Here is a 17,524-nt window from a genome sequence, read left to right on the forward strand (position 1 = left end):
GAGAATGACAACAATGAGACAGCATACCAAAATGTGTGGGATGCAGCCAAAGTGCTAATAAGGGAAAATTTTATATCTTTAGAGGTTTACTTGAATAAAATAGAGAAAGAGAAGATCAATTGGGCTTGCAACTTAAAAAAGCTAGAAAAAGACCAAATTAAACCCTCCAATCAAATTCTAAACTTGAAATTCTAAAATTAAAAGTAAAAATACTATTGAATTAATAAATAAAACTAAGATTTGGTTTTATGAAAAAAAAAAACAACAATAAAATAGATAAAGCTTTGGTAAATCTGATTAGAAAAAGCAAAGAGGAAAATCAAATTGTTAGTCTTAAAAATGAAAAAGGAGAACGTTCCACCAATGAAAAGGAAATTAAGAGCAATAATTAGGAGTTACTTTGCCCAACTTTATTCCAATAATTTGACAACCTAAGTGAAATGGAGGAATATTTACAAAAATATAGATTGCCCAGATTAACAAAAGAGGAAATCAATTACTTAAACAGTGCCATTTTAGAAAAAGAAATATAATAAGCTATTAATCAACTCTCTAAGAAAAAATCCCCAGGACCAGATGGATTTACATGTGAATTCTACCAAACATTTAAAGAACAATTAACTCCAATACTACAAACTATTTGAAAAAATAGGGAATGAAGGACTCCTACCTAATTCCTTTTATGACACAGACATGGTACTGATACCTAACCCAAGCAGGACAAAAATAGAGAAAGAAAATTATAGACCCTTGCTAATGAATATTGATGTGAAAATATTAAATAAAATATTAGCAAAGAGATTACAAAAAAAAAAATCACCCCTAGGGTAATACACCACAACCAAATAGCATTTATGCCAGGAAGGCAGGGCTGATTCAATATTAAGAAAACTATTTGGATAATTGGCTATATCAATAACCAAATTCACAAAAACCATGATTATCTCAATTGATGCAGAAAAAGCATTTGATAAAATCCAACACCTATTCCTATTAAAAACACTAGAGAGAATAGGAATAATGGACTTTTCCTTAAAATAATCAGTAACATTTATTTAAAACCATCAGCAACCATCATATGTAATGGGGATAATTTCCAATAAGATCAGGAGGTTGCCCACTATCACCATTACTATTCAATAATGTATTAGAAATGCTAGCTTTGGCAATAAGAGAAGAAAAAGAAATTAAAGGAATTAAGAGTAGGTAATGAGGAAACCAAATTAACACTCTTTGCAGATGATATGATGGTATACTTAGAGAACCCTAGAGAATCAACTAACAAACTATTAGAAATAATCCACAACTTTAGTAAAGTTGCAGGATACAAAATAAACCCACAAAACTCATCAGCATTTTTATACATCACTAACAAAACTCAATAGCAAGAGTTACAAAGAGAAATTCCACTTAATATAACTGTCGACAGGATAACATATTTGGGAATCTATCTGCCAAGGGAAAGTCAGGAACTATATAAGCAAAACTACAAACCACTTTCCACACAAATAAAGTCAGATCTAAGCAACTGGAAAAATATCAAGTGCTCTTGGATAGGTTGAGCGAATATAATAAAGATGACAATACTCCCTAAACAAATCTATTTATTTAGTGCTATGCCAATATAACTCTCAAGAGTTATTTTGTTGACCTAGAAAAAAATAACAACAAAAGATCAAGAATTTCAAAAGAGTTAATGAAAAAAAAAAAATCAAATGAAGGTGGCCTAGCTGTACCAGACCTAAAACAGTCATCAAAACCATTTGGTACTGGCTAAGAAACAGATTATTTCATCAGTGGAATAGGCTAGGTTCACAGAACAAAATAGTCAATAACTATAATAATCTAGTGTTTGACAAACCCAAAGACCCCAGCTTATAAGATAAGAATTCAATGTTTGACAAAAACTGCTGGGAAAATTGGAAACTAATATGGCAGAAACTAGGCATTGACCCACACCTAACATCATATACCAAGATAAGGTCAAAATGGATTCATGATCTAGACATAAAGTATGATATTATAAATAAATTAGAAGAACATAGGATACTTTATCTCTCAGATCTGTGGAGGAAGGAATTTGTGACCAAAGAAGAACTAGGGATCACTATTGATCACAAAATAGATCATTTTGATTATATTAAGTTAAAAAGTTTTTGTACAAACAAAACGAATGCAGACAAGATTATAAGGGAAGCAATAAACTGGGAAAACATTTTTACATTCAAAGGTTCTAATAAAGGCCTCATTTCTAAAATATATAGAGAATTGACTCAAATTTATAAGAAATCAAGTCATTCTCCAATTGATAAATGGTCAAAGGATATGAACAATTTTCAGATGAAGAAATTAAAATTATTTCTCGTCATATGAAAAGGTACTCCAAATCACAACTGATCAGAGAAATGCAAATTAAGACAACTCTGAGATAGACTACATACTTGGCTAAAATGACAGGAAATGATAATGATCAATGTTAGAGGAGATGTGAGAAAACTGGGACATTGATACATTGTTGGTAGACCTGTGAAAGGATCCAGCCATTCTGGAAAGCAGTTTGGAACTATGCTCAAAAAATTATCAAATTGTGCATACCCTTTGATCCAGCAGTGTTTCTACTGGGATTATATTCCAAAGATATCTTAAAGGAGAAAAAGGGACCCACATGTGCAAAAATGTTTGTGGCAGTCCTTTTTGTATTGGCAAGAAATTGGAAACTGAGAAGATGTCCATCAACTGGAGAATGGATGAATAAATTATGATACATGAATGTTATGGTACATTATTGTTCTATAAGAAACGACCACAAGGTAATTTCAGAGAGGCCTGGAGACTTACATGAACGGCTGCTAGGTGAAATAAGTAGAACCAGGAGATCATTATATACGGCAACAAGACTATAAGACAATCAATTCTGATGGACGTGGCTTTCTTCAATAATGAGATGATTTATACCAGTGCCACCTGTTCAGTGATGAAGAGAGCCATTTACACCTAGAGAGAGAACCGTGGGAATTGGGTGTGTACCACAACATAGGATTTTCACTCTTTCTGTCGGTTTGCTTGCATTTTGTTTTCTTTCTCATTTTCCCCCCCTTCCTTCTTGATCTGATTTTTCTTGTGCAGCAAGATAACTGTATAAATATATATTGGATTTAACATTTATTTTTACCATGTTAAACATACATTGAATTACTTGCCAAGTAGGGGAGAGGGCAAGGGGAATGTGGGGGGAAACTGGAACACAAGATTTTGCAAGGATTAATGTTGAAAAGTTACCATGCATATGTTTCAAAAACTAAAAAGTTTTAATTAAAAAAAAAAAGAAACAATTTATTGTATTGGAATTGCTCTTTGAACATTTCATAAAATTCACTTGTGAAAAACAAAGTTTCCTTAGATTTTAGCCAAACATTTTTTAGCAATGTCTCTTAGATTATCTGCATGCATAGGATATGGGTTAAACTGTAAAAGTTAGTTGAATTTAGGAATATTTTAATAGTCAAACCCAAACATTAGACATTAAAACTTTAATTGCAACTTTGAAAGAGGTCTCTAAGATTGTTGGGAATCTGTTCTTGGATCTGCATTGTTTTAGTTTTATCAATGACTTGGACAAAGCCATAAATAGTGACAATAGTGAATAAGTACAACAAAGGATAAATAGGTTCCCAAAGATATCTTAAGGGAATGGAAAAAAAAGAGGGAGGCTCTTCTTATCTCACATCTCACCCAGATTGGAGGTACAATAGTTCCTCAAGAGTCTGCTCCCTCTATTAATCAGCATGGCAAATTTAATCAGCTGTTAGCTGGAAACCTGTTGATTTCAACCTTGTTCCTCTTGAGGAACCCAGAGGCCCCCCCCCCCAATTTGAGGGACCAATTATACTGATGCTAGAATTAGTGCAGACACATACTCAGTTTAGCCAATTGAGACTCTATTCTAAAGCTAAAGAGATTTGCCAGCCTCAGCCTCACCAGTAATAGGAATTACAGGAGAGTAAAACACCATACCCAATCCCAAAAGATTCTACAAATTAAGAAAATTATTTCATAAGCAGAAAATCAATCAACAAGCATTTATAAAATGCAAAGCTTACTACATCTACATTTCAAGGATTGTTACAAGTACAGGAGATATAAAAAGGTTCTGCCCTTAAGCTTTCACTCTAATGTAAGAGATAAGTATAGTAAGAATTCAGTTTTATACTTGAATTCTAAGACAATCAATCAATAAACATTTTATTAAGCACTTATTACATTTCAGACATTATGCCTGGTAAAGAAGGAATATAGTTCCTGCTCTCAAGAATGCAACCTAATTGGGGAGATAATATGCAAACAATTATGCCAGAGCAGGATAAGTCAGTGATAATCTCAGAAGACTCAAATTAGATTTAAAAGGGCTTTGGAAAATCTTCCTATAGATTTTACCTAGGACTTGATGAAAGCTAGGATGCAGAGATGAGGAGGGAGAACATTCCCAGCATGGGGAATAGACAGTTAGTGAAAATGTCCAGTTAAGAAATGAGATATAAGACCAGAAAGGTGAAGAGAGCACAAGAAAGGTTATAATGGATTCTGAAAGCCAAATTGAATTTTTCATATTTCATCCTGCATATGACGACACTGGAGTTTACTGAGTAGGAGGTAACATGGTCAAACCTGTGCTTTAGAAATATCATTTTGACAGTTGAATGAAATATGAACTGAGCGGAGTGGGGAAAGACTTGTGGTAGAGATGCCAACTAGCAGGCTATAATAATAGACTAGGTCCAAGAAGACAAATACATTTTGAGGGAAGCATGGCTATGGAGGTTCTGTTGAATTGCAAAGTCAGAGAGTCTAAAGTGTGATATGGCAACCAAAAAATTAAATGCATTCTTAGACTGTTTTAAGAAAGGCATAATAGAGTATCTAGGATTAAAGAAATCAGAGTCCTACTATACTTTGCCCTGGTCAGACCACAAACAAGTTATTGTGTTCAGTTCCAATTGCCACAATTTAGAAATCATTTTATATACTGTGGAAATCATGCCATATTAAAAGTACCTGAACTAACTTAAGACTTAAGAAAGGTACAACATATGGCAAGAATGAAAATAGTTGTTTGTCCCTGGGTGGGGCAAAAAATTAGGAACACTAAGGAGTTGCTGAATGCCAAAAAAGTAAGCTTGATATTAAAGAAAACTTCCTAGTAGTTAAAGTTGTTCAAAAGTTTAAAAGACTATGCATTAGGAATCAGGATAATAAGGTATTAGATCTTTAAACAGTTGTTTTAGATTTTTAAGAAAAAATTCTTGTCCAAGTATAAGTTAGATGATTTGGGGGAGTATACATACACACACAGAAGCTCTGTTTGTATAACAATCTATATTATATTGCATAGAGTCACAGATTTGGAGGTGGAATGAACCTCAAGAGATTTACATGACAGGAAAAGTGAGACACTGAAAAGTTAAGAGACTTGCCAAGATCAGATAGGGAGCTAGTGAGAGGGTTGGGATTCAAACCCAAATCTCATGACTCTACATTTTATATTGTGCTATGAAGTTTATTCTTTTTTAATGTTAAATGTTCCATTTAAAAAAAGAATATTCTTAGTTTTTTTTTTCCTGTCAAGATTTTTATAGCTTAGAAAAGATTTAATCAGCATGTTAAGTACAACTATATAAAGATATACATATACACATGGAATCCCAAAAATTTTAGTACGATTTTGACCTTTAAAAATTTTAATACCATTTTGACTTTTAACAATGTTAAAGGCAAAGGAACTTCAGACAGATATATGTGTTTGTTAACTTATTACATTCTGTTAAATATTAAAGGCTTTGCATTGTTTTATTTTTATTCTGTATATTTGGTTTTGCTTATAAGTTACAACAACAAAAAATTAAAGCCATACCCACAAGTATATTAACCCAAACTCTGAAACACATCTTAAGAAAAGTATTATATTTGACTAAATTAATCTCATTTCTACACTCATCTAACTTTACAGGCCTCAGGAAGGAAGTATACATACTGCTTCATTAGGCAAGCAACAAGCATTTATTTAGAGCTTGTTATGTGCCAAATACTATATTAAGCAGTCCTGATACAAAGAAAGGCAAAAACCAATATTCCTATTTTTAATGGGGGAGACAATATGTAAATAACAATGTACATAAAAGATATGCAGAATGTAAAAATATATTATAAATGGACAGTAATTTTAGAGAGAAGACCTTCACAGAAAGTGGGATTCGAGCCAACATTTGGAAAAAAATCCAAAAACTTAGTTATAGGTGCTAAGTAAAGATCTGTTTGATAAATGTCTCTATTATTTTCCTCAAATTTAAACTCGAAATGATTGAATTAAATTTAATCAATTATCATTATGGAATGTCAAGTACCTAGCTGAAAGGATAGTTAACACTGGATAAAAAATAAGACCTCAGTTACTGGGGAATGAACTTGCCATTCTACAAAACTCAACAGGAAAAATGGACTGCAGTTTGGCAGAAACTAAGTCTAAACAAACATCTAACCCATTACAGCAAGGTAATCTCCAAATGTGCCTATCACTTACAGCACAGAAGTTGGCTGCATACTGATTTCAAAAACTTTTACTCTGCTAAACATTTTAAAATTACTTAATACTCTTTGATACCTATGACTTAAAAAGAATCATAAACAGATTAAAGGTGTGAGAAAGAAACAGACTTTAAATTTAGGGAAGGGGAGTATTCATAATCAAGTAAGAGAATATTACAGGACAATTTTGAGTAAAAAAATTGAAGTTTCCCCCCAAAAAAGCCAATGCAGGTAAAACTCAAAAAAAAAAAATAAGCAATTAACCAGGGAAGAAATTTTGCACCAAGATTCCTTGTCAAAGGTTTCATGATTCAAATTTTAGTAAAACCATTCTCCAACAAATGGTCAAAGGATACAAAAAGGAAATTTCTAAGAAATTATTCAAGATATCAAAAGCCTTATTAAAAAATGTTCTAAATCAAAAATAAGAGAAATGCAAATTAAAGCATTTTAGAGGCAACACACCATACCCATCAGATAAGAAAAGTTGCTAAGAAACGAAAATGTTATGTTGGAGGGGCCCATTAATGAACTGGTCCAGTCACTGGAAAATTATTTACAACTATGTCCAAAAAGTCACTAAATTGTATTCTTTGACAAAATGATACTCCCTAATAGAGGGAAAGAACTCATATGGAGCAAAAGATTTAATCAATTCTTTTTGTAGTGGTAAAAAAACCTAAAAACTAAGGAGTGCCCTTGTTTGGGAATAGCTGAACAAATTATGGTATGTCAAAAGAGATAATCTCAGAGGAAAATGAGTAGAACTGTGAAAACTAATGCAAGATAAAGAGAACAGAACAATTTATACAGTAACAACACAATTAAAACAAAGGCCTTCAAACTGATGCAATGACCACGTTTTCAGAGGACTGACAGTAAAGTATGCTACTTATCTCCACACACAATGCAGAATATGATATTTTTGAGAAATGGCCAATGCAAGAATTTGTTTTACTTGACTGTACATATTTATTACAAGGATCCCCTTATCAATTTCAATCTGGAACAAGGAGGTAGGAAAGAGAATAGATTTTTGTTAATTAAAAATTATAAATATTAATTGATAAAAATATAATTACTCTCCAAATCCATATTTAGCTATTCTCAATTTAAAGTTTTATCATTAAGAAAATATTATATTCAAACACATTATTTTCTAATCCTATAAAATAATAATATAATAGCCTAGTTCTATTGCTTCCCCAAAGGATTATGGATAGATTTTGGGTAGTTAATGATTTCAGGGGGAGGAAAAAACTGCATCTTTTGGCTTCATTTTTAATCTTATGAATTTTATTTTATGCATTTAACTTATTTAAGCAACTGTTAACAGCATAAAAAAGCAAAGATGTATATTTGGTCTACAGATATAGTTAACAGGGATTCAAAGGCAAGCAAGTAGTAGCACTAAGAGGGAAAAAAATCAATTTAGATGCCTAATGAAAGTTTACTTGATCTTACGAAATAACCTATGTGCCTATCACCATGGATGGTGCAAGTGGTAGAGGGTCAGTCAAATCATCATAAACTGGGAGAGGAAATTGTCAAAAGATAAGATCTTCACAGAGGAGTATTTGAAGAGTTTGACTTTATTTTCCCATATTTTAACTGGATATCTAATCAAATAACTTGTCCTTTGCAATGCAAACAAAAATAATAATGTTATAAAACATTAAAAAAAAAAATCTCATTTTTTAAATCAACACAGAGGAAGTAGATTTTAACCAAGTGGTGTAGGGGATAGAGAGCAAGGCCTGTGGTCAGGAAAACTCATCTTCCTGAGTTCAAATCTGACTTAACTAGCTATGGGATCCTCAGCAAGGATCACTTAATCCTCTTGGCTTCAGTTCCTCATGTGCAAAAATGAACTGAAGAAAGTAGCCAACTATTCCAGTATCTTTCCCAAGAAAACCCCAAAATGGGGCTACAAAATGCTGGACATGATTGTCCAACAATCCTCAAAAACAAAACAAAACAAAACCCCAAACCAAAAAAACTCAAGACTTATCTGATAAGACATAAATGTCTTAGGTATATTGGTGGGGAGTACTCCACAATAACAAATTTAAAAATTTTTCTCACATTTGAGTAGAGATTATGCATTTCTGTAGTTTGACCAAGTTTAGAAATCTGATTTTTGTACTTTTTTTTTTTTTTGCATCAATATAGCTTAACAAAAAGCATGCCCTTCTTTTGATGTCTTCCTATTTGATCAATACATTGTCCTTTATGTTTAATATCAACCATTCACCAATTTCACACTTCCTATACAATCTAAGATAAATGTATGGTAGCAAAATACAAACACTTTTGGAAAATAATTGAAACCTAGGTACTGACTGTAATGGTAGCAAATGAGTAGAAACTTTTTAGGCTATAGTGATTTTCATTAATAAGTATAAAGATCACATTTGCAAAGTACACTTGACAACTTACTCTTCAGCAATGGTAAAAGGAAAATGGGGTAAGAAAAAGTTTATTAATTTCCAAAATCCAATTTAAAAAAAATTACTCTCAAGAGTAGGATGTTCTTATACTAGGGTAAAAGAAAATAAGTTTTCAAAATGCCAAATATTCTTAACTATGAAAAGCTGAAGAACGGGTTAAAACTCCCAGGGACACAGAAATAGGGGCGTCCCCTAAGGAAGGCGAATAGCAGAAGGGCGGGGCGAAGCACAGCGGCTGGCAGAAGTAAAGTGCAAAGCTGTTGTGGGGCATTAGTGTAACACCAGACAAAGGAGGTGCCCTCCCGAGCCCAAAGAAAGGAGGAGGGGGCGCCAGAAGTAAACGAATCAAAACTTACTCCTCGGTCCTCCTCAGAGAGGAAGTCAGGGCCGTCGTCCAGGCCTTCCTGCAGGGTTGGCGCCGGAGGCACCCAGGAAGAAGGTGGGAAAGGGGAAATACAAAGGAGAGAAGTTAGTGCGAAGCGGGCGCAGCCCCCCACCCTTCCCCGCTTGCAGTCCCCTCTGTTCCCATGGCCCAGGCCGCGCGCCCGGACGCTCCAAGGAGCAGAAAACACCCACCATCATGGCTGCTCCAAGGCAAGAGCTAGCGCAGGCGCACAGGAAACGGAGGTCAGTGGAAGTCGGCAGGAGGCAGGCGGGGCACAAGACACATCCGGTCTTATGGATTCTAAATACCGGCTCTCTGAGTTGTGGAGCAGCTTATTTCCCAGAGGGGAAACAGTACGTGCATATTGCAGCCCATACTCTGAGAGCTTCTTCTCTACTCGTCTCTTCCTCTGCAGCAGGCGGGTGTTCTCAGTTTGTCTTAAGTTCTTCCCAAACAATGCACACGCCCATACGTATAGGAGTGGAAAGGAATTTAACCAACAATTTCCAATTTAAATTTTACGAGGTTCTGACCACCTTTTACAAATGATCTAGTTTTCCCCGATGGGAAGAAAAAGTCTGCAATCTGTAAGTCATTGAGATGGGCTTGGTTTCCTGTGGAAATTGTAGAAGGAATTCATCTTTAAGGACATGCTTGGTGAAAAGCAAGTTATTTCATATTAACTTTTAATTCATTAAAAAATTATTTTGGGGGGAATTTCTAGATTTGTAAATCTGGGAAATGCTGTAGATGCAGTTTATCTAGATATTAGTATACTGTGAGGTCAAAAACTATTCTATCTCTAATGCCTTAATTAGATGAGGATGCTTAAATTTTTTTTTAAAAATCAAACCATAAAAACTGAAGGTAAACAGTACATTCACCTCCTTTAATCAATCAGAGCCATTATGTAATAGACTGGGTCTAAGAGTATTTCATATAAAAATGAAGAATCTATCTCAAAATTGGAAATAAGAAATTAAAGCAGACTGATCTGAAGGACTTATAATGCAGAAAAGACTATTTACAGGCAGGGGGAAGAGGAGAATTCAGCCTAATGAAGTTCCAAGAAAAGATTAGCTCTTTCCTCAACTCCCTGTTCCTAGTAAAGGTGATTTTACCTCCACAAAGAGGCCAAGACTTAAGCAGAGAGTTAAATGCTAGGTTAGATAGAAAACTCAACCTCTTCCAAGAAATTAGGGATTATTTCTAATTGAGGATTCAGTGATTATATAGAACCTTTCATTTTAGAATATAGTCCCTAAGTAAAAGAAAAGGACCTTTTCTTCCCCCCTCCCCATTAAAACTAGCTGGTTATTGTAACTGGTATTAACTTTTAGCACATGTCATATTTTTATAGAAAAGATAGCAAAATGTAGATTCAAAATTCATTGAATGGCATGACAAAAGTATAGCTGTTAATGGTTCAAGTGCTTGTCTGGGAGTCTCCATTGGAGAGTTCCATAAATATGTTCTATAGAGTTTAACATAGATGAAATTCTTATCAGATCTATAAATGACACAAAGCTAGGAGAGATGGCCATCATTCTGGATGACAGGATCCAAAAAGATATTAAAAACTTAGAAAACTGGATAATTCTCTTAGGTTGTTTTCCTCTTGATCACTTGTGTCCGATTTTTATGTCTTATGACTATTTGGGGTTTTCTTCTCCAACTCATTTTACAACAGGAAACTGGTATGAATAGAGTTTTACCTTTGCCCATGGTCACTCAACTAATACCTGAGGCTGAATTTGAACATATGTCTTACTGACTCCAGTGCTGAAGTGCTGATTTACTGCTGAAATTTAATAGTAGTAAATGTCAAATTCTTCATCACTTCAATTGCTACAAGCTCATTTCCTTAATTGATTATGTTCTAAGGTAGTCAAAAGATTAGGTTCTATATAAAAGTTATAAATTAAGCAGTTTTCAGTTTGTTTTAAGAAAACATTTTAACAGGTCTTGTGAGTCTGTCTATAATGCCAATTTCTCTGAAAGGCAGAATTTGGAAGTCTCCTCATTATAGAATTGTATGTACATTCCTTAAACTCCCTGTCCCCCTTCTCTTCTCCCCCCCAATATGTCAACAATTAGTGCTTAAGAATCAGATTTAGAAGCCTCCTTCAGTATCTATTATTATATTTGGAGACACTCTTCAAAGTTGTTTTATCAAATGATTTAAGAAAGACAACCAGGTTTCAAGTTTCTTTAACCATCATCTGGGATAGTTCATACTTGTAACCCAGTTAGTGAGCAGTGGGAAGAGGGGAGGCAGGATCAAAGTTGAGGCTAGTAGATATTTTGAGTTTGGCAGTACAAGTGGGCTATTGTGATCAGGTATCTTCACTAAATTCAAAATGCTGAACCTCCAGAATAGCAGGATTTGACTGAAGAGAGCCAAATTTAAAAGAAACAAGTAAAATTTCACATGTAGATTAGTAGAGGGATAGGCCTATAAATAGAGCCTCTATACTTTCAGCCAGCCTTGGAAAAGAAAAACAAAGAATCTATTATAATCATTAAAAACAGGGGATAGCTAAGTGGCAATTTCACCTCCAGTACTGCCTTAGATAATTTCTAGCTATGTGTCCCTGGATGAGTCATTTAACCCCCCAAAAAAGAAAGGAAAACTTATGTACAATATAGCCCTTTGAAACAGGGAATTTATCTTTATCCTTGAATAATACTTCAGGAACTAGGCTTCATCAGAAGTCAAGCATAATATTCCATTTGAATATTATCATTTTGAAATGAAACAAAAAAACTTATCTGAATTCAGTTCAGTTGGAAGACTCAAACTGTAAGGTATAAAAAAGACCCTTTAGTTTAATCTCTTAATTTTACAATTCAAGAAACAGGGAAGTTAAGTGATATGTTCAGAATAACACTGAAGAGGTAGAACTGTGATTTGAATCCAAGTACTTTGATTCCAGAGTCAATACTCAGACCAATTAACTGTAATCAATAGATCAAAATTTATTAAACACCTTTATGTGTGAGGGACTATGCTAAGCATTGGGGATACAAAAAGAAACAAAAGAGAATCCCTTCCAAAGAGTTTACAATCTGATGGGGAAACAATATGAAAATGAATATACTACACAAAGCACTAAATAGGAAATAAAGGTAAAGGAAAAGGTATTAATATTAAGAGGGCTGTAGTACAGTTTTATCCCAATAAAGCTATCTCAGCAGAAGAGCTAAACCAAATTGAGGGTCTAGCCTACCATGTGAAGACACATCACTAGTGCAAAAGTAGAATGAATAATGAGTTTACTTGATATATTTGAGCTCCCTTATCATCTAGGAGAGGCTGAAATAACTTAGGAATCAAAATCAGCCAATCAGAAATGAGTGATTGCTTGAATTTAACATATTAGTGATCCTTTGGGTTGTCTAGTGAGTGAATCCAGATCACTTCTGCTATTGCCAGCAACTACTGGCATACAGCAAACTGGATCATATCAGCCCTAATTGGACAGAGCTTGTACAAATATGTTGGTTCTAGGTACTCTTATTCTCCTACTTGTCTTATTTATAAAACCATGTGAGGGATGTAGAAGATCCTTACCCAAAACGACTCCTCAGAGATCACCCAGTAGAAGGCAGAAAAGTTGTTTATTAAAGACCTCGGAGGATGAGCCGTCCCATTGTGAAATAAGAAAGAGAAAACTTGAAGTAGGAGAGCTAAAGAAGTAGTAAAAATACATAGCTTTTATACAAGAGATTACATCACAAGTAAGAGAGCATTGAGAAGGAGGGGAAGGCACTAATTGGTTGTTGCTGTTTGGAGAGATTGGAATGATAGGTCTCTGTTTCCCTGAAATCTCCTGATTTCTAGGAAACAGAAAATCAGGCCTTCAGGCTTAATCAAGCTGATAGTGGTCCAGCTAATAGACTATATATCGGTAAATGTCAAATACCAATAAATGTCATCAGCTCAGGTTAAGTAAATATGTTTATAGCTGTCCAAGGCTCAAGTAAATATGAGCCTGTACATATATAGGTCATAGGGGAAACACAGAAATAATGAAAATAAAATACAGAAAAAGAATTCATACATTCCTATAAGTTCTTCACCTTATCTCTCTCTATTCCATACAACCATATAAATCATTTTTTAAATTCCTTATCTTTAGAATAGCAGACTAGATTCTACTGTTCTCTGCCTATGAATGTACTGTACTTCTTAATAAATGCTTCTTCTTTTACCCTTGAACTGTGCCTAAATTCCCTTTATTCAGTTGGAAGATGTGACTCAACTCTTCAAATTTCCAATTATTAATTAGTGTCAGATTGTGGCTTTGGGATTAATTCTTATTTCAACAGGAGATCAACATTTCTACAGGAGATTAGGTTATAAGAAAAGAGAAAAAGAAAAAAGTAACTTAATAATAATAATCACAGTAGATTTTGGAGATTAACCATTAAGGAGTTTGAAGACCAATCATATTTAAGATTGCAAGGGAGAACGCTTGGGATTTTGGGTAATTCCAGGAACTCACTCCCATCTGGGATATTTTAGTGAGTGTTGGAATATCATTCTGTAGAATTTGTTTTTAAAAAATAAAAATTAGATTAATAAAAATGAAAAATTAAAGGTCTTCTACAGATGAATGGACTCATTGTTCTAGAGCAATAAAGGAAGGCAGCTAGTTTGAAAGTAATCCCAAAGTGAAGAGAAAAAAAAAAAAAAAAAGATGTGTATTGCTCTTAATAGATAAAATTATTAGACAAAATAATTGGAAAAAGGTATGATGTAAAAAACCTCTTAGATTGACTAAGATGACAGGAAAAGATAATGACGAATGTTGGAAGGGATGTGGGAAAATTAGGACACTGATACATTGTTGGTGAAATTGTGAATGGATCCAGCCATTCTGGAGAGCAATTTGGAACTGTGCTCAAAAGGTTATCAAACTGTTCATACTTTTTGATCCAGCAGTGCTTCTACTTTATATCCCAAAGAGATCTTAAAAGAAGGAAAGGAACCCAAATGTGCAAAAATGTTTGTGGCAGCCCTTTTTATAGTGGTAAGAAATGGAAACTGAGTGGATGCCCATTTGGAAAATGACTGTTATAGTATATGAATGTATGGAATATTATTGTTCTATAAGAAATGGTCCTTTCTTTAGTATCTCTTTGGGGTATAAGCCCAGTAGAAACACTGCTGGATCAAAGGGTATGCACAGTTTGATAATTTTTTGAGCATAGTTCTAAATTGCTCTCTAGAATGGCTGGATATGTTCACAATTCCACCAACAATGTATCAGTGTCCCTGTTTTCCCACATCCCCTCCAACTGGTATTTGTTGATACCTTGTCAGGATGGCCTGAAGCCTTTCCTGTAAAATCTGAATCTGATTTGGTCGTGGCCAAGAAACTTGTGACTGAGATTATTCCCAGGTTTGGGCTCCTCTTCTCCCTCAGGTCTGACAGTGGACCAGCCTTCATTTCTAAGGTTGTTCAGTCTCTGGCTAAAGCCCTCCGGTTCAAGTGGTGCCTTCACTGTGTTTATCATCCACAGAATTAGAGTCAGGTAGAAAGGATGAATAGGACATTTAAGGAGCACATTTCTAAGCTCTAGTTTGACACTGGGTAGGGTTCCTTTCCTTTGCCCTCTTTAGGGCCAGGTATACTCCTAATCTTTCTGTTCTTTCTCTCTCACCCTTTGAAGTCCTGTTTGGTGCTCCACCCCCCCATCCTTCCCTGCTTGGGGCAGGACGGTTCTTATGATGTTGCTAATGGTTCCCTTTTTAAGTCCCTACAGGCTCTCCAGGACACCCGGGCAGTGGTCAGGACTCTCTATTGAGCCTCTGCCTGGCCTCCCCTGCCCCAGCTGCTGGACCGGACCTCCAACTGGGTAATTGGATCCTGACCAGAAAATTTACTCGTGGCTCAGCATTGGAACCCTGCTGGACCGGCCCACACTAGGCCATCCTCTCCAATCCCTCAGCAGTGAAGGTGGCCCACCGTAAGGCTCGGAGCCATCATTCACATGTGAAGCCTTGCCCTGCTCCCGAGGCACCTGCAGGACTCAACTCAGGAAGATGGTGTTTTCATATCTTATCCCCTTTTATGGGCCTGATCCTCTCTCTTGCTTCCCCCTTCCCCCCCCAACCCCACCCCGCATTGGGGAAGCCCGGCCACTATTCTCCCCATAGATATGTGTGGACCTTAATGAGAACTACTTGGGGGAGGTGGAGGCCCAAAATGAGACTTATGGGCAGCCGTGGTTCTATCTGTACCTATGCCAGCTCTTGGGAAGGACCTGGGGTATCAGGTTTTATGCGGCAGGAAGAGATTTGGGAGTCCTGCTCACAACCCAAAGAAGGAGCCTCCCGAGGGAAAACATCCCTATAGGCCCTAATATACCTCCTTGGCCTCCACTGCCCAGAGGACCATTGTCTCCCTATGGGACCTTTATATCAGCCCTTGATGGAATATACCAGCTGATAAATCTGACCAGCCCCACCCTCTCCATAAGCTGTTGGCTCTGCCTGAACCTGGCCCCCCCTGCTTTGTGGGCATAGACTTAAATGCCACCTGGGGGACAGAGGCCCACTCCATCCCGAATCTTTCACTCTCAGCCAAGAACCTGCCCCCAGAGTGCACCGCCACGTTCCCAGGTTAACTTTCGGAGGGGTGAGGCATGTTGCATCAAGTCAGAGGGCTACGATCTGGAGCACTACAAAAAGCACTGTGTGGAAATTGTTGTACTTTCCCCACACAAAGATACTGTAAACTCTCTAATACGGACCTCCGCAGGGTCCTATTTTGCATGCACTATGGGATTGATCCTTTGTATCAGTGAATTCACTTTAACATTGAAAGAATCTCCTGAGCTTTGCCTGCTTGTGTACGTGTTTCCTCAGGTCTATCTGTATTCTGAGGAAAGAGCCTAAGAACATTTTGGTCTGTTAGATAGGGCAAGGAGAGCTACTCCTATTCTAGTTCCCCCTCCTAGTGGGATTGGGGATAGCAGGCCCCACAGCTGTGGGGACCGCTGCCCTGATCCATGGTGACAGCCAGCTCCCAGGTGGACCAGGAATTGAAGGACTGGGAAATTAAATATCCTTCTTGGAGAGCTCCCTAAACTCCTTGGCAGAGGTGGTCCTACAGAATCATTGGGGGCTAGATTTTTTCTATCTTAACAAGGAGGGGTACATATGGCCCTCAGGGCAGCTTGCTGTTTCTATGCTAACAACTTTGGGGTAATAAGAGAGTCCCTTTCTGCAGTGAGCTGGTGGATCAAGGACCGGGAGAAGGCTCAACGCCAATCAATGTCTTGGTCCTAGTCACTTTTCACTTGCTCCCCCTGAGTAACCTCTTTTGTGATCTCCTTGATAGGCCCTCTTACCCTATTTCTGCTGGATCTACTGATTGCCCCCCGTTTGATTGTTTAACCCTGTATATCAGAAAGAAGATCCAGGCTGTTGTTTGTTGCCAGAGTCACTTACTCTCCCCTGGCCTCTGATGAGTCCAGTCTCTGACGGTCTCAAGAAAAGGGGGGAGTGAGTAGAAAAGCACCCCAAAATGGGACAGTGAGAAACATAATCTTGAATCTTTGTAGTTAGAAGTTTATTACTAGTTCTTCACTCCCTAATGCAGATGGTATTTTTAACAACCCAGATGTACTGTCCTGAGAGTCTTGAGACCTTGACAAGCTTAAAGCTTAAAGATAATGCTGCTTGCTGCTGCCTGAGAATGACCCCCTTAGAGTGATAACTTTTTGCTTCCTGTTTAGAATAGAAATTCCTTTATTATGACAAATGTATCAAGAAATATTTTGATGTCTCTCTCTTCTTTCTATAAATATATGGCCCTAGGGCCACTCATTACTGATCCCTCCAGTCTTGGTATTGGGGTTCAGTCGCTAACTAGCAATAAACGTTCTTAAAACTTCATTATTTTGGCTGCTCTGTTTTTCTCTTGCCTGGGCACTTCAGAAGCTATAGACACAAAAAAAAAACCCCACAGAATCACAGAAAAGTCGACTTAAAACTTCCAGTTGACTTTAGTCTAAGTATTCATAAAGTTCTATTCGCTAGGTCATTCTAATATCAGATAGTACTGAAGAGAGTAAATCCAAAAGAGTAGTGGGTGGC

General features: G+C 36.3%; 1 protein-coding gene and 1 long non-coding RNA gene across 5 annotated transcripts in view; one reads left to right on the top strand and one right to left on the bottom strand.

Moving 5' to 3' along the window:
* Window positions 1-9,649, bottom strand: part of SNX6 (sorting nexin 6) — a 73,169-nt gene extending 63,520 nt beyond the window's left edge. The window contains exons 1-3 of one of the 4 annotated variants that reach the window (XM_051978015.1): window positions 9,606-9,622; window positions 9,386-9,433; window positions 2,839-2,994 (exon numbers count right to left, since the gene is read on the bottom strand). In XM_051978015.1, the coding sequence (XP_051833975.1) occupies window positions 2,839-2,880 (42 nt within the window). In that variant the 5' untranslated portion in view covers window positions 2,881-2,994; window positions 9,386-9,433; window positions 9,606-9,622. The other 3 variants (XM_051978014.1, XM_051978016.1, XM_051978018.1) reach the window with 3 other exon arrangements.
* On the top strand, window positions 9,566-17,323 carry LOC127549744 (uncharacterized). The gene is made up of 2 exons (XR_007950702.1): window positions 9,566-9,656; window positions 15,178-17,323. It is a non-coding gene; the product is annotated as an uncharacterized LOC127549744 (long non-coding RNA).
* Window positions 17,324-17,524: the final 201 nt, after the last annotated feature.

The sequence above is a fragment of the Antechinus flavipes genome, chromosome 2 (genome assembly GCF_016432865.1).
Source record: "Antechinus flavipes isolate AdamAnt ecotype Samford, QLD, Australia chromosome 2, AdamAnt_v2, whole genome shotgun sequence".
Lineage (NCBI taxonomy): Eukaryota > Metazoa > Chordata > Mammalia > Dasyuromorphia > Dasyuridae > Antechinus > Antechinus flavipes.